Source organism: Vidua chalybeata, chromosome 2, assembly GCF_026979565.1.
Source record: "Vidua chalybeata isolate OUT-0048 chromosome 2, bVidCha1 merged haplotype, whole genome shotgun sequence".
NCBI lineage: Eukaryota > Metazoa > Chordata > Aves > Passeriformes > Viduidae > Vidua > Vidua chalybeata.
The window spans coordinates 112,275,365-112,299,955 of NC_071531.1; the positions used below are offsets into that span (position 1 = coordinate 112,275,365).

The window sequence follows — 24,591 nt, forward strand, 5'->3', positions numbered from 1 at the left end:
CCTTTGGAAAACCAGAGCTGCACATCCAGCTCATCTTCAGATAATACAGAAGTAAGGTCTGGTCTTCAGAGGTGACAAGGGAAATAGACTCACAGAAAATACTGAATATTGCATCTGTTGTGTCTGTGCAATGAATGAGTGCTGGTGATAGTTATTAACTGGTAGTGTCCAGGGGAAAAAAAGGCACTTATCTGCTGAAAGGGGGTGATTATTCTATTTGTTGGTTTATGTGATTGATGGAATGCTTGTAAGACTGATGGGTGTGGTACTGTGATAAAGTCATCAAGACTTGTTCCCAGTCATCAGAGGTGCAGCATCTAAGAATGCAGAATTACCAAACTGTCATATAAGTGGGATGTATTTTGGTGCTTTGATGTTCTAAAACATTATTATTAAAACAGTATTTAAATACTGCAGGTACTGGTACGTCATGGAATATTTTATGCTGAAGTATAAATATTCTGAAATTTACGTTTTGCACATGCTGTGAAATACTGGTGTCATTTGGTAGCTGGAGCAAAGACTTTAGAAGTCGTGACTTGCAGTGTTTTTCCTGACATGTCAGAAGTGTGAAGAACACAGTAAAATATTTGGTAATGGACAGGCATTTTCATTATCAACATGTCAGCAAGCTTCAGGCTGTTCAGTGAATAAATAATGGTTTGAAACAAGTGGCTTTGCTTCTGTCATGCCTAGAAAATGCAATATGGCTGGCTGCTCATTAAACAAACCCAAAGCTTCCTTATGTTGCTGCTTTTTTTATTTTAAACTAACATATGATCGTGACATTGCTGTGCAGTTCTCTGCTGCTTATGTTTTAAGTTGAAATCTCGTTTTTGTTTCAGATTCTCCTTCTTCAGTGGTTAACAAACAGCTTGGATCCATGTCACTTGATGAGCCACAGGGTGCGTGTGACAGGAAATGCGCTATACCCAGCCATAGCTGATTGCAATGCTTCTTTTAAAGTTGCTTTTCATGATGAGAAACAGTCTAAAAATGCTGTTCATCCACATATAGTAGAATTCTGTAAGCAGATCTGCTGGAAACTCATTATTTAATGGTCAATATGATTAACAGAGTGAGGTTAATTGTTGTTTTTGAAAGCCATCCTAAGCTCAATTCTTCATGCAATTACTACGGTTCAGTGTAGGTACAGTAAATGTCTCATGTATTCTACAGACAGTTGGAATATTTTTGTAAAATGCAAAGTAAAATTAATTTTTTAAACAGGTTGGGTTTTTTTGAATGGTTCTTTTTGGATCAAAGGGCAAATATCAAGATTGCAATAACCTTTAATTTCATAATGCCACATTAACTTCTCTTATCCATGAGTGATGGTGCAGCTTTGTGATTCCTGTACACTTTTAGTAACTCCAGAGCACCCATTGCACTGAGGTGCATCTTCCCTCTGTATCCCCTTGTCCTTCACCCCTCCTGCTGAACAAGTACTGGTGTTTCTTGTAGGATCCCCGTGGGCTGGGGGTGGACAGAATGCTTGGGAGCTTTCTCTGTGCCCATTATGCATCAGTCTCCAAACTGTGAGCACTGAAGTGGGCTAGAGGTGACCCTATTCCAGCTTCATCAATGTCATCTGTAGGGAATATTTATAGCTGAATAATTAAGGAGTGATAGATGCTAATTTAAAAATAGATTGCCATACACTCTGCATTATGCTTCCATATCAAAGTGTCTATAGAGATTTAATAGCTTAAGTCCCACAAAACAGCTTTGTCTTCTTTCACATTCCGAACTAGAAAGCCATTTTGAAATCCCACTTCTGAAAAATAGTCTGTTTGGCAACTATTGAGATTATGGCTTACTTTAGGATGCCAGAATGTTGGGAAAAAAATCAAGCTGCACCTTGACAAAATAAATTCTTTTTGTGACGAAATAGCCTTAAACCTTGATATGTAAATTTGCTAATTATTCATGGTTTAGTAATCTACATCATTCCAACAATCAGGTTTAGCTGGAAACCTTGCTTATAAGAAGTGGCCAAGTTATGCTGTCTGTACTGAACTCAGAATAAAACCTTATTTGATCAGAATGGAATAACTTAGAACTAACATAGAAAATCTGTAAGTTTCCTAAGATTCTTACAACTAAAAATGTAGGAAACCTGTTTTTTTTTCCTACATTAAGTTACTTGAACTGAGAGATTCCCTCTTATAGAAGCACTTCAGGTTTTTTAATATGTGGAAAAAAACCAATCCAAAATACATTTGTTTTTCTGTACACCAGTTGTCCAATTGTTTTAAGGCAATGTTTTTCTGCTTTGTTAGCAGACGATGTTACTTCTCATTTGTAAAACTAGGAATTCGAAAAAGGAGGAAATTTATTAGGAAATGTTTTGTTCAAATGATAACCAGTAAGAATAGTTTGCTGAGATCCAGTTGAATTTCTGAAGTTTACCTGCATTAGTTTAAATTCCATTTGAAGTCTCAAAATAATGTAAGTAGTTAATGAAGGAAGTCGTAACAGTTCTTTTCATATAGAATTACCTTTCCTTCTTATTTCTGCCTTCTCTTAATTTACTACTGAGTCAGCTGTCTTCTGTTGGACCAGTCTCTCTTGTTGGCATTCATGTTTTAAGGCTGGTTTTGGGTTTAAAGATCTTTTGGTTCTTATTGCAATCACATACATTTATAATGCCAGCAGTCTGCCGGTCCAGCAGAACCCAGAAGTCATTGCTGTGTGTATAAAATAGTTTCAAATGGATCACAGTCATCTACACTTGACTTTCAAAAAATGTTTTGGACTGTGATTGTAATAGTGGAGGGTTGGCCTTTAAATCTATTGTAGTGTTAGGATTTTAAGGTACTGCCTGAGTTGGAATGAGTAAAGAGAGAACCTGAGGCCTGATTAAATTTCGTGTGTTAAGCCTTCTCACAGCATTCCTGTTTTTCTGAAATACACAACTTATTTTCTCCTCTTTTGAATCAATTTTTCTCCCTTCCAGAAATATCTCTCTTAGGTATTCACACAGAATGTAGTGCTGGATAGGAATTATTTTGGGTTTTTTTAATAAGAGGTTTTCTGTCCTCTTCTCATGAGGTTGCCAATAGGTGAGTGAACAGGGCAGCATTTGAGATGTGGCAAACTGGCTTGAAGTTCCTTACAGTGTTAGTTTAATTAGGAAATGCAATCTGTGAACTTGTCCTTCTGCACTTACCTCTTTGTGGCTGAGAGCCCCAGTGTCTGTGAAGTTAAACTTGCACAGGTTCATTTTCTAAGGGAAAAAGTGAGTCTGAAGGTTGTAGCTGTCAGTTATGCAGTTTTGTTTGTGGATTTGTTCTTCATGTCAGGTTATGAATGAAATTTTGTCTTCAGTTTTAAGAGTGGTAGTTTAAAAGTGCCTTCTTCCTTCAGGCACCTGGAGAATGGACCATTTCATGGGAGTGTGCTTTAGACAGGGTTTATGAAATAACTGTAAGTTGTTGATAGTATCTTCAAAATAGCTTGTGTTTGGCTGTAAAAGTAAGTAAAATTTCAAGGTATTTTTGAGGAATTTAGAATAAAATTTAGTAAGGTGTTGACAAGCTACAGCTTTCTCTTGTAGCAGTGATTACTCTGCTAGAATTGGCAACCAGATTAATAAACTGAATTACCTAGATCACAGAATTTGGACCATTTTCCTTTCCTACCCTTCATTATCAATGTGAAGTAGATCTGCCCTGATGGGATAGGAGAGGAAGAGAACAGAGCTTCATTCTAATCTGGGCAGTCTTTAGCCATCACATTTCTCCCAGAAAACAGAGTTCAAGATTTGTAGGGTTTGTTATTTTTTCATAACTGAAAGCATGTTCAGTTATGTAGGAGGCAAAGCATTTTCTTCACAGAGGTTCCCTGTCAACTTTCATTAGCAGTGTAAATTCAATATCAAATATTGAACCACACAACTAATTCTCTGCAGTTTATTATCAGATTCTTCTCTTATCTGTCTTTTAAAAAGTTTCTTGTTCTTATTAGTGTCTATGTTATGCCCTAAAGTTACTTGAAAGAAGAAACTTACCCCATCCAAATGGTAGTTGGTGTTATTGTAGATTTAGGAAAATGCTGTTATCCAGTAGGGTTTAACAGCTATCTGTTCCCAGGAACTTGTAGAAATAATTTCTCAGTCAGTGCTCTCTTTAGTGAAGTCTACAGCAATTCTTCCAACTTTTTGGGTGTGGGCATATATGAGCATTGCTTCCAGAGTAAGTGTAGCCAGTCCTTATGCATCTTGGCTAGATTTTCAGACACAGATTTTAAGACAAGAAATACAATCCTGGTATTCATTTAGGCTTGTTGTAGATAGCAGTGTTTGGTTACTTTGATTAGCAGCATTAAGTGGTTTTGTGTTGAAGCCAACCTTGCACAGCAGTAGGAAGTCCATGAGTAAAGTCATTATCTGGGGGTTGTCTTGGATTATTCACAGCAGGAAATTGTCTGTCTTTAGCTGGGTTCCCAACACAAAGATCTGTCTTGTCTGTAGCTGTTACAAGGAAGCTGAAGAATTCTCCAACACTCACTTTTGGCTTTCAGTGTCAGTTCCTGGTGACTTGTGCAGTATGTGGAATCAATCAGTATTTCTACTTGCTGAGGAAGGGATGTTTGAAGTCAGAATAGACATTATAAAAAGAAATTTTATAAATTATAGATTGTAAAAAATAGAGGAAGTATCCATTTAGTTAAGAAAGAATGTCACTTTTGTTCAAACTGTCTATATAGCACTACAAAATATTTCCTTACATTTCTTAGGTTTCCAGTTCCTTAAATAAACTTTCTTCTAATCAGTTTTATCCTTGCTCCACTCTAACAAAAGTGTAGCTGGAACTTTAAATTAAAGGGGCTATAAGCTTTTCTTTCCATAGAATGGGGTCCATACCTTGTGCATTATTAGGGTCATGGTTGTAATTGGTTAATTCCCTTTCTCATAAAAGTATTCTAGTTTGTTCTTTCAGGGATTTTGTGGTATGTTTTGGGTTTTTAAATTTCTCTTGAGAACATGTAGAAGTGCATATTTAAAGTCCTTTGGCACAACTGATCCTGTGAGTGGGCTTCTGCCTGTCAGCAGTTTAAAAATATGAACATTGATTGTTAGGTTAAATTCTGATGTGCTATCTCATAGTTGCTATAATTTAATTGTATCTTTAAAATTAAATATCCTGTGCCAGTATTGTAGCCTTTACTGTTATGACAACAGCCTTTTCAGTGGGGAAATTTATAGGCTTGTGTTTGAATGGAACCTTAGGTTTTAACTGACTTCCACAAAGATGATCTGCAGCTTTTCCTTTATTACACTTGTCAATGTGCTGCCAATACTGCAAGGATATTTATAGTCCCATTTCTGTATTCTAGAAACTAAAGAAAGGACAGAAGGTTTTCTCCAAATAATCCTGAGATAAAAGGCTCAGTAGTCAGGAAAAGCAAGACTGCAGAGGCTTTTAGTGGCCATTTGAATGCATTTGAATACACTAAATAAACCTTCCCTCTGAGTTCTGAGAGAATGGCACCTTTGTAGCGAGGCTCCATCTGATGCTGCTTTCCATGAACTTTTTAGTATTGCCCAACTTCAGGACTGATGGCAAACTTGCCATTGTGGATAGATGGTGACCATGAACTTTACTCAAAGGGGATGGATGGATGGATGGATGGATGGATGGATGGATGGATGGATGGATGTCATCGAGCAGTTCTGTTCTGAAGGAGCCCATTAACATCCTTAGAACCATCTCTGCAGCAGAGGAGTGAGCAGTATGCTGTGGTTTTCAGTTCCATTCACTTCTGTTGCTTTTGGACATTGTGAGTGAGCCCATTTTACAAGTGCTCCCTTCTGCTTGCAGTTATCATCATTTAAAATAGGGTTTTAAGCATAAAAATCTCGCAACGTGAATTTAGAGTATTTTTATGACAACTGACTGACAATTTACAGCAGGCCTAAGGGTACTGGTAGTTGTCTGGGTTCTAAGTAGACAACAAAGTAGAGGATGGTGATTTTTCTAGGCTGATTATGTCTGGATCTCATAATCTTTTTTTCATGTGTATTTGCTAAGGCAAAAAGACTGAATACCACTTAAAAAATAATCCTATTAATATATTTACTATAAAATGGATCTGCTTATTAATGATTATATTGTGTACACATATCTATCTGAAATTTTATTTACATGCATGTTGAAGGACAGCATCTCCTTTGTTTGCTCTTATAATTACATATAATTTTAGACCATTTTTTAAGCATTGCAAATTTGGTGTGTTTACTCTGGAACATTTTAACTTTTTGCTTGGGCTGTAAGAGATCTTAAACCGACATTATGTATGTTACTACCACATTTGAAAATTAAATTAATCTTCAGAATTATAGCAACTTTTATGTACATTTCTAATGCCTGTTCAAACTTTATCAACCCCATATTTACAGAGAGTGATAAGCCACGAACAGGAACAGGTGAACCAGTTTTAAGTTTGCACTACAGTACAGAAGGAACAACTACAAGCACAATAAAACTGGACTTCACTGATGAGTGGTAAGAACAAGTTAATTTTGGTTTTGTCTAGTTCATGAGTAGCACATATCAATAACGCTTGTCTAGCATAGCTATAAATTATTTTCCCTGTGGTTTATGTCTATTTTTAGGTGTATCTACACAATTTGGAATGGCTGTAGTCTTAATGCATTCAGAACATAAGACAGATGTACTTTAATGTGAAATTTATTCAAGAGGCTTCTTTTTTGTGTACTTACTGTGAATCTCTATAATGCAAACATGGTTTGAAACATGCTATTTTCATCAAACCCTGGCATGATATCATGGTGTTATAAAGCAGGGTAGTACAGGGATGGAATGGTAGTCCAGGGGTTAACAAACTTCTCAAACAGTTTTCTGCAAGTGATTCTTTCTGTGACTCAGTTCCTGAGTTGTAAACACTGAAATTAATATTTCTGTGTCTGAGGAGTGTTGATGAATGCATAAGGCTGAGATAGCAACTTTTTGGACTGCTCAGGTGTTGCAGCAGTGACATCCTTTTCAAATAATGAACACACACTGCCTAATGGCCTTGTGTACTTGGCTTTGTGTTCAAGGCTATCAATAGAGTATCTTGGGATCTCCCAGAACAACCATCATCCTTATTTTAGCTCATCTTATTTCTATTAATCTACTTATGCTTTCAAAATTATTGGAGGAGGCAGTGAGGAGAAATGCTTGCTCATTGTTACCAAGGGGGGAAAAAACCCACAAAACCCAGCCACGTTTAGCCACTCTTAAGTGCTGTGGCTTTAGACACAACACATGCACCTTGCTCACAGCTTGGAAACTTGAAACACTGATCTTGCCTACAAGATCCAGCAAACTTTGAAAAAAATTAGTTTGGCTATGATGCTTTTACCTAATTCTGCAGTTAGTCAGCAATTCCATGGAGTTTGGTGGTGGGTAGTGTGGTGTGGGTAGTGAGAGGAAGAAGCGTTTTCTGGTAGGACAAAGTTGCAAATCATTGTCAGTTCAGAGGCTGACTAAAAACATTGTGCTGAAGAGTGGAGCAACAGGAGCAGGATGCAATTCCATCTGACAAAACGATGCAGTTGAGAACAAACAGCAACCCCCTAATCTGAGAACTGGAAGTTGTGAAAATGAAATAGAGGAAGACATGTAAATTGAGCATTGAGCTACAGAGTAGATTCCTAAGAGTCAAAAAAATATTTTACTGTTTAGGCTGTGATTAGGTTTATAGAGAGATGATACAAGAAATAGCAAAAATCCTCCACCTGGTGTCCAGCAGTAACCTTCTTGTCTGGCCATTCAGAAGCAATGCTGAAAATTCTGGATTTAGGAAAAATACTGAAAGGGCTAACGAAAATTTCCCTACAGCTTCCAAATCCAGTACAGCAATGAATACACAGAATATTGCTCATCAAGAAGAGTAAAAGCTCTGATTTAACATAAGACAAAATTTCTGAAGTCTAGACTCGATTCTCAAAAATCTCAACTAAGCATAATCTCTGCTGCTTCTAGCAATGTAGCATATTAAATATTTGCTAAAAATTTACACAGATCAGAAGATATTTGTAAAGAGACAGTCTAAATTATTGAGAATTATGCTTATAATTGCCTTTTTTCTGCTTTTGTCCAATGATTTGCCTGAGTTTTAGGCCACATCACCTAAGAAAGCTCAGCAACAAGACCTCATTTACTAAAAGTCTTTGCTAGAGAGTCTAAACACATGAATTTCAATGACATTCAGGACAGCATTTTACATATTTCCAGAGGACTCATTTTCCATATTGTAAAGAGAAATTGGTGTCCCACAATAATTATCTAAACATGAATGGGGAAGAAATGTCAAATACCAGCTTATAATGAATCTTGAGAAATAACAAAACTTTGAGAACTGAAAGTCCATACCTCAAAAGGTATAGGAATGATAATTAGTGGTGAAGGACCTGGAGACTTTTATCTGAATCAAATTTTTTAATTGAATGTGATAACATTATTTATTAGTGCTCAGTTGTTAGCTTGTCATACCTTTAATAAGATGATCTCTGATTATTTATACATCTAAAAAGTGTGCAAATAGTGAAATAAAGCAAGTCCTTTGGAGTTCTTACAGTATTTAGAAAAGCAATGATGACCACAAACAAAAAAGATAAGAAGGAGAGAACAGGGTTCTGTGATGCAGAGGAATTGTGTGGGATGAGTGGCAATGGACGCAATAAAAGAGCATTTTGAAATTGCTGTGAATTGATTGTAGCTGCTGCCAGGAGCTCTCACTTTACTGCAGTGAGGTAGGCAATGTTGGTCAGGTTGTGCTGTTGCAATGATCTTATTTACTTATGTATTTACATGAACCTAAATGATTTTCTTTTTCCATGTTACATTGCCAGGAGCAGCACAAATTCAAGCTCTAGAGGGAGTGGAAGTCATTGCAAAACTGAAGGCCAAGAAGACTCTGTAAAAACAAAAGCTTTGGATGAGTCAGGGCCTGATGGGGAAGAAACAAGTAAGAAACATTGGAATTTCTAATGCTAAGGCAAAAATTCTGCCCTCCTGTGTACCTGGCTCCCATTGCACACACTGGGAGTCTCATACACAGCCATAATAAAGCATGAATTTTTTTAGGAAAGAAGACACCAACCTGAGATAGCTGCAAATAAATGTAAACATTAACTTACCTTGTCTTTAGCTGTAGAAATATTATGCTTCTTAGGGGCATATTTTGCCCCGATTTGTATAGAAAAATAGAACAACTGCACTTTGCATTCATAAATAAATGCTTGGAATTTTGTTACATTTCTTTCAAGCTTTCACTATGTTTTATTAAATGTGTTTGTCTTGCTCAGTTCATTGCCAAAAGGACAGTCAAGTCAAATGACTAGCTTCAGAGAAATTCTAAAAAAAATTTAAAATCACTTTTAATAGACTGATAACTTCATTTGTCTTCAGAAATAATAGTGTCTGTATCAAGAGTACAAATGCTATTTTTCCTGCTAAAGTTCTCATAGCATAGTCTGTTAAATACATTAAAGAACAACAAATGACTACTTTTTTCTTAGTGTGTTGACCTGGTCACCTAGATAGGTTTATATATACTGATGTTTATGTGACTGATAGCTGAGATTTCAGTAGAGACATTGACTTGGGAGTCAATTGCTTAGATTGGTTTCTTTTAGGAGTGCTGGTGTCATTTAGACTTGCTTACATTATAGATGTGCATCTAATTGAAATCATGTGGTTTACCATTAAATTGCTTAATTTAGGGGTTCCTGATGAATCTGTCAAGGAAGATGCAAGTGCTGAAGAGCTGAAAAATACAGATGAAGCTGTAGAGACAACAGAAGCAAGTATGTATCAGTACTCTTTCAAATAGTTACAGGAAGAAGTAGAGAATGAAATATTAACTCAGTTTGCATAATTTAACTTCACTGACCATTTCTAAAATAGACTATAATTATTAATGGTGTGACTTACTTTCCCCAATATTTGCTTTTTAGCAGTATCTGATAAACCTGCTCCTGAGCACTCTGGAATTCAAGCAGAAACAAATGGCCCCAGTGCTGATGCTGTCCCTGGGAGCGCAGAGGAAGAAGCCTCCTGTGAAGAGGGTGCACACCAAGACATTTGCAGTCAGAGCCCTGAGCCCACTGCCACCACCCTGCTGGCCAGCAAGGAGCCTCAGTCCCAGCTGGAATCCTTCAGGCTCGTGGCCCCAGAGGAGGCCTCCACCAGGAGCTCGGCCCTGCAGGAGACCGACGACAGCGATGACGACCCCGTCCTCATCCCGGGGGCCAGGTATCGAGGAGGCCCTGGGCACAGGTGAGGGCAGTACCTGTCTCTGCTTGGCAAAACACTTCTTGCTTTTTTTTCCCCCCTTTCTCTTTTCTTGTTTATTTCTTTGAATGAAAGATGGAGAAACTCAGGCCTCATATCCTTAAAGCTGTTCTTTGAGCTTGATGGCTGAGTCTAATTTTGCCAGTGTGTAAGATAGGTACAGCTGCATTTTCCCTGCAAGCCAGGAAGGCTCTTGCAGATCCAATGTCTCTTTATGCTGATTTCTTGCCTGCTGATTACCTCGGTGCTAAATATTTGCAGCTTATTTTTTATTATTCTTCCTCTAGTCATAAGTATAGAAAGTTCATAAATTTGGGTACAGGGACCTACATTTTCTTTCAGCTGTACCTTATTCTGGCAAAGCAAGAGCTTTTAACTGCTCTTGTGCAGCAATGGTGTGTTTGTAGTACATATATTAAAACTGATATGTTCAATTTTTCATTCTTCTTTTTCTCTGAAAGAGAAACTGTAATCCTTTTCCTTTTGTTGGTTATTAAATATTACTGTGTATGTCAGTAAAAAAAAGGTAGACTGCTAGCTGTTACCATGAATAAAAGATGCATTTAGTAAGCTTTGTGGTTTTTTTTATATGAAGAGCTGTACATATTCGTTTGATCATTCAGTAAACTGAACCCTCAATTTGCTATTGTTAGTTTAATACCTTTGTTCACTAATTTCAAAACCATTAAATTATTTAAGCAACATTTCTGTTGTTAGACTTCATATAATACCTTTTTTACTAGCTTTAGATGTAATTTAGCCTTGTGTCACATACCTTTGCTTTACTCCTGTTCAAAGGCAGTGCTATTAATTTCTTGTGCTAGCAATGCAAATTCTTCACAGGAATTTGCAATATGTATTCATTAAGAAGTCAGGAAGAATTTAATAGTTGTTTCTAGAGAAGGTTTTGAGTAATTTGCAGTTAAAATAGAAATCACAAGCCAGCACATTGTCAGTAGTGGCAAAAAGAACAGTCTGTGGTTGTTTATTACAAAGCACAAGTAATTCTGCTCACTAAATGACAGTTTTTATGAAGAAGCCAATATACACAGATTCTGTCTTAACTCATTAACTTTCCATGCAGTACTAAGTATTTGCAGGCATTTATGGAATGGCAGAAATATTTCCCCTGGAGAGCCAATGTTCATTATGATCCAGTGATTGAAGAGCAAGCTGTGAAAAGCCCTGCAATTTTAATCCCATCTCCATTTTCAAGCAGGATTCATAGCTTCTCTTCATGCACCATGTTGTCTCTAGGATGTAATAGTTTCTGTAGCAATGTGATAAGAATTACACTTCCTGGTATCAAACAGCTGTTACCATTTCCCACTAGTGGGGACATCCTAAATGAAGTTACAGTTTATCTGACATGCTTTCTTTCCTCTCTGTGCAGTGAGATTTCTTCCTGTAACAGTTTAAATTTATCACCTAGGAAAGATCATTCAGCTAAATGAATGATACCATTAAAATCCTTTATGCAGTCCCCTGCTCCCTTATTCTCCCCCCAAATAAAATCTGAAAAAAAGTGGTTTGGTAGTCAGTGTCGGTTTAGGATTTCCTGCAGGCTTTCATTGCTCAGGTTTAATGCCTGACCAGATCATTTTGTTCTGCTTTTGTGTGTGTGTGCAAGCAGTGAAGTTTTCCAGTTTAGCTGCTGAGCATTATATTCCCTCCTATTATTCAGGTTTCAGGAGTTTCCAAATGGACTCTGAGATACTGAGGAAAAGTAAGACATCCTGTGTGTGCTCAAAGGAATTTGGATTTCCAGAAAGGAAGCAGACACTGATGGTTCTAAAAGCCATAGCTCTAAGCCCTCTTAGTATTTATATCTCATATTAGAGTGAAAGGAACTGGAAGTTCTCTCTAGTAGTACCATGGCAGTTGTTATAGCCTAAAATCCCTTTCACAAACTGATCAAATTTATATAAAATCCCCCATGTCCCTTAACAAGTAGGAAGCTAACTGAAAGCATTGCTGCTACCTTGAGTATACATGAACTAAAACTGGTCACTTTGTTCTGTGTTAACATTCTGTTTTGATTGAAATGATTTTTCACGCCCAGTGCTCATCATTGAATGATGTCCATCCTGTCCATTTTCAGGTTTTGTCTCCTTAGACTGAGTGCCAAGTTTTTCTCACTCTTAGCAGTAAAAATTCATGGGTTTCCTGCCATCATGCTGGTTTCTGTCTCCTCTTCATGTTTCACTTCTTGCCTGAATGTGGTAGCCCAGCCCCCTGCACTGTTTGGGTTTTGCTGGAGTAATTCTGTGGTTGTTACTCCTGGTCTAGAGAGGATTCTCTGAGCACAATGAGCTGGAGCTGAGTCCTCCTCCTCTCTTGCCTGTCGCTGTTGCAGTGGGGGCTCGTGGTCCAACACAAGCCCTGCACCCTGCACTCTTCCCTACTTTGTCATTCCTAATTAATGAGTGTTCCCTTTCACCAGAAGGAGGTGTGCAACTCAGTTTTATACTGCTGATTTTCTTTTTCTCAAGGCCCTACAGTCCTCTCTATTAATAAATTTCCCCACCCTCAATGTGCTGCATGATTCCATTCCTACACCCTGCTCAAGGACCAGTAGCAATACATGGCACAAAATTGCCTGCAAGTCTGGGGCTTCACTCCTCCAGGATGCTTTCTGTAGGCTTCTTTTCTCTTTCCTCACTCAGTAAATTGTGTTACCTAACAATTCCTTTACTAAATCTCATTTTTCCGAGTTTATCTAATACTTCACTTGCCAAGGTGTCATCTTATAAGATAATTAATGGCATTAATAACTGAGTAATAAAATAGATTTCTTTTCTCTGTCAAATACTTAAGGGGACCTGCATTGGTGTTTTTTTTTTTTTTTTTGGGTTTGGTTTGGTTGTGGTTTTTTTTTTTCTGAAGAAGAGAGACTAGCCTGCAATAATTACCTTTTGTGAACATGTTTTATGTAATGAAGAAAAAAGTATCATTTTTCTATAGGACAAAAATTTTTAAAAAGGCTGTTGTAGTCTTCTGAGACAGAAGGCAAAAAACTGTTTGACTAATAAGCCTTTTCCAATATGTAGCATTAGTGGCTTTGTCTACAATCAATTTCTTTTTCTTTAGGCTGTGTTTTCTTATAAACCAAATAGCTCCTGTTTACATTGAGCAGAATACTCTACAGGTGGAGAAATTCAGATAAAGGAATCTGTCTGAGTCATTTTCCCACTGTGAAGTACAACTTTCTCCACTGAAAAAGAAGGGTAGATTTCTGATTCTGTACTCTGAAATTGTGATCTGTAGCTTCCTCTTAAAGAAAAAAGTGGCAGAAATACCCTTCTGATAGCTCTGTTAAACAGAGTTCTAAATAAATTGAGAACTTCCTCCTGCATCTCACCTTATTTTTACTAAGATGGATGTAGATTTCAGATTTATGAATAAATATTGTTTATTTTGCGAATCTAATTGTACAAGGCTTCCATTATTTGAGTATTATTTGGGTACAGATCCAAGTTGTAATGTTTTCAAGCTGAGGGTTTGATCTTTTTCTCAAATAATCTAAGAATAGACACAAGGGACATAATCTCATATTGTGGATACTTATACATCTCAAATCATAATGAGGATAGGTGGTCTCTCACCAACTGACCTAAAACTGACCTATCAGGAAGGACTGGGCAAAGTCTGCACCTGCCTTAGTATTTTGAAAAGGACTTTAAATAGTAGCAGCAAAATGTGGAGAAATACCACAATCCTTTGCTTGATTGGGTAAGTCAGCTGCATGTTGACTAGGAGTCAGCTAGGAACAGTTTTGACACAGAAGGACATTTTTTCAGAAGAAATAATTGAGAATGTGACATCTGACTTTTTTCAGCAGCATTTCTGTAGCCGCTGAGTATCACTGTAGGAATGGTCTTCACAAGTGACTAAAAGAAGCTAAGCAGTTATTTCATTTTTTCATGTTTTTGGGCTGGTCAATACATGCTCTTTTTAACAAAATGGACAAGGAAGTGCACAGAATATTTTTAAATGAAAAAAAAAAAGGAATTAAAATATCTTCTGTACAGCAGAGCAGTTTAGCTGGATACTCACCAGAGTAAATAACCTTCTGTGCATTTTAGGGAATCCCCAGGAAAAGGTGCCTTCTCTGACAAATAAGACAACATGTGCAGGTCTTTCAGTCTGGACATATGCAAGGGCATTTCTTCTTTAAAACTTTCTGGGTCCAGCAAGTTTAGTTCAAACAGAGGATTGTACCTTGTAATCTGTGGGAGGTGAAGAAAAAAAATCTATGCAAAATGTTCTTCATACACAGAGAGTGCAGTTTTTAATGGATTGATCTTAATTTTCACAAATTAGTCAAAACAGCTCTCTGAGGGCTGATTTCCTACTTAAATGACTGAATTAATTTTGTTTGGACTTTGAAGTTGATCTGGGGGTGGAGGCTAAGCCTGGAAAAAGCTACAACTAGCTTTAACTAGTAGGTTAAAATCTAAAGAAATAAGAATGTAAAATGGAAATGATGGTAGAGGTGCTGTGATCTATGAAGAATTACTGCATTTTATAACTTTACTTTGTGTACTGTTACATAATCTGAATACTATTTTTGCTGAAATGCAAGTAGTCTCATGTACTGACTCATACACTGGGAAGGAGCCTTCTCAGTTGGAATTCATAGAGCACATTTTGTAAGAGATGCTAACCTTTGAAAAACATGGTACCCAGCATTTGTGAATGACTTCAGTTGTTATTCCCTTTACTAGATATAATATCAGAGGAACAGCGATAGGTGATAGAATAATGAGGTAATTAATTATTTTATTCCTCCCCTCCTCCTTTTTATTGCCATATATTGGATTTATCAGGTCCTTGTTTTTCATATCTAACTGGCATTTTAAGAATTGCTGTACTTCAAATGCTATGAATTACAGAGCATATTGCTTGAGTTATATTTAGCTGCATGTGTTGCATGGAAATTGAAAAGAAATGGCAGTGTATACATTTTACAACCTATTAACATTTTTATCGTGTGCCATAGAAATTAATGGAATTGAAAAGTGTGTAGCTTGTGAAAAGAAATATTCCTTTTATTTTTTTTTAATTGAGCTGCTGAGGAACGAGTTCTATTTGCATGGGTACTGCTGACTTGCTTTGTCTGGTAGTAGAGAACATCCAGTTCTGGACAGAAATATAAGACTACATGGATCAAAACCCATTTATATTTTTTGCCTGAACAAGGTTATGGAACTAAGCATAATTATTAGAGCTATATTGGGTAATACACGTTTAGAAAGATAGATGCTAAATTTTACACAATATTGCTTTTAATGGAGTTAAATGAAAAAAATCACTTGATCTCATATTCTTCATTGAAATACTTGAGGAAGCAGTTGTAAGAACATAAAAGGCAATTTGGGTAATTGTGTTTGGCCACATGCTGTAAGAGGGAGAGACTCTCTGCTGTGATTTCAACCAGAGGCCATCTAGAGGGGAAATGGCCCAAAGGTGTTACAGTGATGAAAATTAACATCTTGGCTTTATGTGGCTGAAAAGGCAAAGGTGCAGGATGAGGTTCCATAAAAGACTTAGCCTGAGTCCTGTGTTTTAAGTGCCTCCAGGAAAATAGTGCAGATCTGTATTTCTTTGTCTTATATTTTCATCTTAGCTGCAATTGGAATACCTGGATTTAACTCGTCAGCTTTCTTAGAGGTTCAGGAATCTTTGCTGTTTGTACTTGAAATTTTACAATAGCTATATTCAGCATGCTTACCAAGGAATTCTTTAGCTCTTCAGTGCAGCCCAGGGGAATATTAGTTTCATATTGCTATAAATTTAATATAAAATAAATGATGCATTCAGCATAGAATGTTTTATCAGTCTTTTTTTCTCTGCTTTTCATCATCATTCATCAGCATATCAGGTGAAAATTTAAAAATGTTTTCTAACTGAGAATAGTTTAAACATTGACTGTGTTTGAAAGCTGGAAAATCACCTAGGAGGGCATTACAGTAAACATTTGGTTTTGTATGGTCAACAGTGAAATAACTTGGGCTTTAGGGGTAGTGTCAGTGTGCTGTTAACAGGATGGTTTTGCCTTTGGTGTTGAGCTGTCTTAATGCTTGAAATTTGACAGCAGCAGTAAATCTCTTCCACAGGTTCAGAGGCTCCTAAAGGAAGTAATCAATATCAGAAATATAATCAAATGTTGGCATTTAGTCAAGGAATCTATTTTAATATGGTTAAGACAAACCTTTGGAATTCTTGGGCAGATCAGTGGTAGCTGGCACGTGGATTCCTTTACAGGATCAATGAAGAAATGACAGACCTGGATCAAGGTTTGCTGCAGTGGTTTAGATACAGACACAAATAATATCAGAATCACAGAATGCACTGAGTTGGAAGGGACCCACAAAACTGAGTCCAACTCAATTGGACACCCCCAGGAATCCCACCATGTGCATGGGAGCATTGTCCAAATGATCATAAGGCATTGGAGAAATAAGATCTGAGTCAATGGTTATAAGCCTTAGGTTCTCTGCAATTGTTTTGGATAGGGAAACAGTTCAAAGGAGAAAATGGCAACAAGAGTGGATAAAAAATTAAGATGTTAACATCAGAGAGCTCAAGAGAAGGAATCAGGATTTGTGGTCCTCAGCACTAGTCCAGTGGAAGATGTCTCTGCCCCTGGGATCTTTAAGGTCCCTTCCAGCCCAAAGCTCTACTATGAAAAAGAGACCATCTTTGTCTGTGTGTGAGTACATTTGGGAACTTGAGAAATGACAAAAACCCTCAGTACTGAAGGAATCAATACTGAGCTCAATACTCAGTGCAGAGCTGAGACAAGAAGGATGGAGCAAGGAAGAAGGGAGATGTGAGCTCTGCACCCAGCTGAGCTCAGGAGACTGACCATTATCAGGCTGGTGTTTGGAAGAAGCAGGGTTATCTCAGGTACCAGATGAGTTTTATGGCAGCCACTACATTATTGTCCTTTAACAAACAAACCAAGTATTTAATTGTGCAAATTGTACAGATTCTTGTTTTTAAAAAAATCCTCATTGTGCTTCAGAACTTCTAAATATACAGAAAACACCCAATGTGACAACTTTGTATTTTAAGACTTATGTGTATACATAGTTTCCATTTTCTCCATTTATAATAAATAGCTGTGGATCAGTTTGCATCACAGGATTTTTGTGGGTTTGTTTTTTTGTTTGCCTATCTTGTACCTATGTTTAACTAAAAAAATATGGCTTCACTTCTGAATCCCTATTCCTTTCATCTCAGGCTTAATTTAAATGGTCTTTTGATAATTAATTACAGCAATTAACTTTGAGGTCTTCAAACCTGGCTGATCATAAGGGGAAAAGCTGTGCTCTGTGAATACTTCCTAGAACTGTACCCATTGATGGGGCTGCCTGAGGAGCACTGACACAATGTGCATAAATTCCATTGTCTGACATTTTGTGCTTGGAAGAGCAGTTTGGAAGGGAAGCAGCAGCTCTCAGCCAGGCTCAGCTCAAGCTGACCTCAGAACAGTTCAAATTGCACAGCACACTTCTGTACCCACTGATGCTCCAAGTGATGAGGCTGCTTCTGTGTTTGTGTTGGCAAAGACAGGAATTGCTCATCACAAATACAAATGAAAACAGCTATGTCAGATTTTAAAATTCTTGTGCGTGTATGACTTTAAAAAATGTATAGAAAATTTGTAGTTATCAACAAGTAATACCTCTCAGAGAGAAGGCTTTTTCCTGTAATGTTCTTTGTTCTGAAATGTCACTAAATTGGGCTCATATTTAAATTTTCTGGAGCAGACTTGCCTCTGCCATGTTCTTGCTTTCTGCAAGGCTCAATCCCAGTATGACAGTTGTGTGTGCTTGGCTGCCCTCTCCCTGGTGAAGGTGATCATTGACTTCACAAGAACTAAATAGAAATCCGCTCCTGCCTTTTAAAATGAGGCCCCAAATGAGGAGGTTACATCCAGAGGTCCATTTAGTTGAAAGACAGTTTAAACCAAAAGTTGTTTCTGTGCTTCTGCTCTTATTTAAAAATGCATGATTCTGATTGCTGAGTAGTATTGAAGTTTTTTTGTAATGTCTGCGTATTTCAGCCTAGGGGAATGGAGAGGAGGAGATTAATTTTCATACAGATGTTTGGATGAAGAATTGTGCAAGAAACTACTTTGCTTTACCAATTAGCTACTTCAATATCATCTTCTAATCCCAAGACTTGTTCCTGCTGTCCAGCAAGTAACCCTTCTGAAACAGCTGGACAGGTCTACTGCTCTGTCAGTCCTAATGATGTTTAACTTCCCACCCTCTTCACTGCACATCTCTAATTAATGTGAATAAATGCACCGAAATTACAAAAAGGAATCACAGTAAATGATAGATGCTTTTACTTTCTCACACAAACCCCATCTTTTTTTAAAAGCAAGTAAAACCCAAATCTGCACAAATAATGGTTTACAGTTTCTGTAAGTGTTTGATGCAGCATATCATGTGCATGCCACCCTTTTTCCTTTATGTAGAAGCAAACTGGTGAGGAGAATAACTCAGTGATCTTTAAAGCACAGTAGATAAAGAACATAGGCTTTTTTTCCCCCTCTGTTGTATGAAGATGTTGTGAAGAACCCTCTTAAATCTGTTGAAGATTAAAGTTGAAACGTGGCATATTATAACAACTAAAAATACAGTGTATTTATTTACTGTAGTAAAAAAAAAGATGAACCAAAAAATTGTCTAGGGATTGAAAGGATAGAAAACTCTCACCAAGGAAGTAGTAGTCGTCTACTTTTTCTGGTGCTGTTTCCTAGGCAAGCATCTAAGAAGTGTATTATAATAAATAGCATACTGTTAAATGAATCCACTGGCTGGTGCTTTCAAAACTCTTCTGGTTTCTATAAAAAAAATTAAAATTTATTTTGGAAGCTTAGCTGTATTAGATGATCTTAATAAAACAGTGTGTGGTATGTTGTTTATTTGTTTTTATAGTAAATAAGCTTGCATTAATGACTTACATTCCTTCTTTGCTTAGCTGTAGCATAACATTTATTTCACCTTAACTTTTTGGTGCAACTTTCTCCTGTGGCAAAAATTGAACAAAAATTGGCTGAGAGAATTAGTTATGAAATAGATCTGCTGGGGTTTTTTTCTGGAGTAGAGGACTTGTTGCTGGAGTCTCCAGGATCAGTGACTAAAACACTGGAAAACATTACTTAAAACCAAATTCAGGTTACTTTCTGGCAGCAGTGTAGTAAGATTCCTGGATCAGTTTAATTTTTAGGATCATACAAATTGCTGTAATAATTTCACTCCTTGCATTCTGCAAAAATCTGTACCTGCTTCTTCTTGAGAGTAACATTCCCCTTGGACTGTGTTCAGGACCTCAAAGCTAATAATGACAAGGAATGGCAGAAGAAAAAGAACTGAGATGTGACCGTCTGGTCATAGCTGGAATTATGGGGATCTGCAAACTGAACAGCTAAACAGGAAAAATTTGACATCAAGGTCTTTTCACAGATTAATAAAAAATAAGTTCCTGGAATTGAACATTCACAAAACAAATTACATAATTCAGCTTTTTTTTTTTTCTGTTATTTTAGAAAATCTCCAGCTGTAAACCTTACTGCTCCCATATGGGATAGGTGCTTCAATAATTGATCTCAAATCATCTTCTGCCTTAGTAGGAACTTCTTAAAAGCTGTCTAAATCTTAAGTCTTGTCATAGAGAAATACTGACAAGAAATACATTGGACAAAATCATATGAGAAACCAAATCATACTGAGAGACACATTAGATCCTTAATGGCTTTTTAAAAGTTAAAAACTTCTTTTCTGGCATAGTTTTTTTTTGATCTTATGAGAAACCAAATCACACTGAGAGACACATTAGATCCTTAATGGCTTTTTAAAATTTAAAAACTTCTGGCATAGATTTTTTTTTTCACTTCAGAATTTTGCTACCTCAGTATGGGTGGAGAATGAAAATAAAATAGCATGTGAATTTTGCCAGCTGAAGTTTGTTCTACAGAGGGGGAATAAAACCTGGCATCTCTTGACATTCCACTGTCTTGCATGCTATTCTTGTTGTAAGCCAGGATGGAAAAAATTCACGTCTGTAATTTTACAGTTGGGATTATGCTGATGTCTGTGTCAAACTCATGGAGAATGTGGTGGAGTGCCTAATGATGATTTTTGGGAGCCCCTGGCAGTGTCTGGGGAGGGGCTCTCAGTGCTGCTCTCTCTGCATTCACAGACGATCCGCTGTCGCCCGCATCCAGGAGCTCTTCAGGAGGAGGAAGGAGAGGAAGGAGATGGAGGAACTGGAAACGCTGAACATCAGGCGCCCCTTGATAAAGATGGTTTATAAAGGTCACCGCAACTCCCGGACCATGGTACAGCCTCTGGGGCCTTTGGGGGCTGGGGCTTCATGGGCTCACTCAGGGCAGCTGCTTGCCCTGCTGTGCTTGCCAAAAAGGATCTTGGGATGCACTGTGAGCACTTTGGCTTCTGTGATCACTTGGAAGGCACAGAATTTGCTCTAAATGAACATTAAAATTAGCATGTCTCGTGTCACTGTGAAAGGCATTTCAATACCCCTGAGTTTAAGACTCTCTCCCCATAACATCCATTAAAATTTGGGCTATTCTTCTTTTTTTTCTTTTTCTCTCTCAGCTTATGAGGCATACAATGTGCCTCCCTTCCAAATTATGTTTTAATAAATCATTTCATTTATCACTCACTTCCCTTCCAAGCTGTTCAAAATTATTATTTAATCTTTAACTTTGAAGATCTTGGAAGGGAAAGTGAGGATTAAATCAGAGTTTTGAAGAACCTTGACATCTCTGAATTAAAAAAGGAACGAGTGCTAGCTATTAAATTATAATTTAGCTACTCGATGCCTCGTCTTTTTCACACAAAATCCTGTATTTTAAGAAAACACAGTTACTGTGTTTGTAAAGCAATGATGCATGAAAAACAGATGCTGCTTTCCTTGCTATTTCTTTTTTTTTGTTTTTGCAATATTTTGAAGAGGTGAAGTTCTGAGTTCTAGGTGATATTTTGCAGAAGTAGCTGGTGAGTTATTTTGCAGCTGATGTGAGGAGTCATCCCTTTACCCCCAAAATGCCATTTTCTAGGGTTTGTGTGAATAGCTTTGATTGCACTGGGAAAAATGCTTGAGTAAATACATATTTCAGTCTGCATAAGCAACAGGGTATAGAATAAACTTTGATTAATGACCAGAAGTTTTGCATGGTATTTCAGAAATCAATTTAAATTGTTCAAACTCCCATTAGTTTAAAGGTCTTGGCATCAGGCACTTTGTGGTTAAAAGATACTAAAAGTGAGTTCATATAAGTCTTAATTCAGTCTCTGTCTGCATAGCTGTTACTACATAGATTATTTAACAGATTTTGTTGTTTGGTTTCTTGGGGATGTGGGTTGAAGTTCTTGCTTTTGTTTCACACAAGCACCTATGACAAGGAATGCACAGAATGAAAGAAAATGTAATTTTATTTTCCCTGTTGGTCTCTATGGTTGCAAACTTCATCTGCTGGTTTGAGTAATACCCTCACTCCTGCAAGGCAAGGGCTAATGATATTTTCTTTTCAAATTTATGAAGGAGACAGCTTAAAAAAGCTTTGTTTCCTACACACCTGAGCAGCCCAGGGATAAAGTTGTCATTTACATGAACCATTTATATATATGTAATAATTTTTACATATATATGGGTGTGTGTATATGTATATATAGTGAATTAAGTTTATGTAGGAAAATGGAATAATTCTCATTCTTCCTTACTTTTGAAAACTTAATTTGGCAGTCTTACATTTTTTATAATCCTGCTTTTAAAACAGTGACTTTTAGAAATGTTTGAAAACCAAAATTTTTAAATGTGAATTTCAGTTCTGTTCATTTTTGTGGTGCTAAAATTAGATTTTATAAGTATTAAGAAGTATGAGTAAGAAAATACAAAGGACACAGGAAGAGGTCATGATTGAAAATTAAAATATAAAATTAATTTTTTTTATTATTAGAGATAATCTAGATGTAACAGGATAATGAAAACACGTATTAAAAGGAGCTATAAGACAAAAGCTGCTGAAAGATTAATACATTAGAATTCATTACAGGAATGCAGCTTCTCTGCTTTATTTTTAGATATCAGGATGACTTTATTGCATTGACTGCAGTCATTGGGACATATTCTATAGACCAAGATCTACCAAGCCTGAAATGTAAAACTGGGCATATTTATGCTGGAAATAAACCACATATTTCTAAGCATAAGAGTTCAGTTTACCAGTGAATCTGTATCAAGGTAGCTGAGGCAAAGCACAGAGCAAGGCAACATCTCTGCCCTTCTCTTCAGGGCATTTTCTGAGGGAAGTCTGCCAAAAGAAAGATAAGGATCCAGGCATGGCCCTCTTTAGAGCCTTTCCTGGAAAATAATTCATAGCAGGATTCTGTGTAAATAGTCTCAAACTCAAAATTCTGTCCCTTACGCTGGAGTTGCTCCTAAATGCCAAACTGAACTCCCAGCATTGGAAATGGTCTGTGTGAACTCCACAAGCTGCTGCACAGGAAGCTCCTGCTTGCACCCTGTATGTCCATTAAAAGAGTTTGTAAGAGGTACTGCTGGCTCTCAAAATAACAATTCTACACACAAGGCTACACTGCAGCCTTCCAGGCTTGTTCCTGCAGCACAAACACCAGAGTGTTGTGGAGCTCTCAGCTCACATCTCGTGACTCAGTTTTCTGTCATTGAAGCAATGCCCCTTCTCTCTCTGCCATCCCATCAAACCTCTCACCTCTGGAGGACATGAGGTAGCAAATTTATATCATTTAACAATGGTTATTTTGAGGTCCCATGCTGAGTAAAATCAGAAGTGATTTCTGAGGAAGGTTTCACAAACTTCTGTCTTGTCTCCTGTTTCTCCATAATGGAAAATCCCCACCAGGGATTAGCCTGTCACAAACTTTAACTTGGCCAAACTTTTCCTAAAAACTCCTTTGCTTACTCCTGTCTCCAGTATCATTTCTGTGACTTCAGAAAGTGACAGATCTGCTGACATTTATTTTCAAACTGTTCAGTCTGCCCCAACTCCTCTCTCTCTCTCTCTCTCTTTTTTTTTTTTTTTTTTTTGTTAGCAGCTACTTTGCTCTGGCAATCTAAAACTTTCTGAACTTTCATTTTTTTAATCACTCTTCTTTAAAGGCTTCCTTTAAAATTTCTTAAATCTCATTTCTGCATGCGCTGAGCTTTCCTTCAGCAGCACTGTTAGTGCAGACAGAGGAGTGTGCTCAGGATGGGCTTTTCACTGGCTGGGTCTTACAAAGTTTTGTTTTTCTTGCAGATAAAGGAAGCCAACTTTTGGGGATCCAACTTTGTCATGAGTGGCTCAGACTGTGGCCACATTTTCATCTGGGACCGCCACACTGCTGAGCACCTCATGCTGCTGGAGGCTGACAACCATGTGGTGAACTGCCTGCAGCCTCACCCCTTCGACCCCAGTAAGAGCAGCATTCTCCCACTCTGCATGTCCAGCTTATCTGCACTAGAGCATTTTAAAGCTCAGTCATAAACTCTGTCTCAACAGAGCAATGCAATGATTAATGAACTGTTGTTCATGGTTCACTATATAATTCAGATAATACTGCTTTTAATTTTGCCTCTTACTGATGACCTTTGGCCCTTAAATCCCTCCTTACTCAAAAGTTTATTGAAATCAGACTTCTCCTGGCACAGAATTTATAGAAATACTGTCAGATGTAATAAGAACAATCTCAATTTTTTCCTGCCCTCAACACATAAAATATTTTCTGTGACACTAATGAGGGAAATATGGGGTTGCTGAAATGCCAGCAATACTCAGAAATTATATTGGAATCTGGTCTCTATTTGGCTCTATTCAAAAAAATGCAGTGGAAGTGGGTGTCTCCCTCTCACTGGTATTGTGAGATCAGAGAATTAATAAAATTCATAGAAATTCTAATAATTTGTGTTTAGAGGAAATCCTCCATAGAAAAGATGGACCAAAGCAGTAGAAGGAATCACACGTAGCTGTGTGAACCATCCTCCAGCCTCTGGCACATTCAGAGAAAGTATTTGTTTTACTGTTTCTTTTCACAGCTTACCTGGCTGTGTAGTAAGAGTCAGCTATTAATAAATTAGCAAGTAAAGTTGTTATAATAATACTAGAAGAGGCTGGAGGTTTTTCAAACGGTTTGGGGGAACATGGAATACTGTCCTTCATAGTTTAAGCCTCAAAATTTTAACTTTTTAATTGAAATTGAGTTCTTGTAAATGTCCTGAG

General features: G+C 37.3%; 1 protein-coding gene across 4 annotated transcripts in view; it reads left to right on the forward strand.

Moving 5' to 3' along the window:
- Positions 1 to 24,591, forward strand: part of DCAF6 (DDB1 and CUL4 associated factor 6) — a 75,937-nt gene that overhangs the window by 45,981 nt on the left and 5,365 nt on the right. For 2 of the 4 annotated variants that reach the window (XM_053934088.1, XM_053934084.1), the window contains 7 exons: positions 846 to 905; positions 6,404 to 6,509; positions 8,864 to 8,979; positions 9,737 to 9,820; positions 9,971 to 10,292; positions 20,529 to 20,667; positions 23,632 to 23,788. In XM_053934088.1, coding sequence (XP_053790063.1) covers positions 846 to 905; positions 6,404 to 6,509; positions 8,864 to 8,979; positions 9,737 to 9,820; positions 9,971 to 10,292; positions 20,529 to 20,667; positions 23,632 to 23,788 — 984 coding nt within the window. The remainder of the gene's footprint in view (positions 1 to 845; positions 906 to 6,403; positions 6,510 to 8,863; positions 8,980 to 9,736; positions 9,821 to 9,970; positions 10,293 to 20,528; positions 20,668 to 23,631; positions 23,789 to 24,591) is intronic. The other 2 variants (XM_053934085.1, XM_053934087.1) reach the window with 2 other exon arrangements.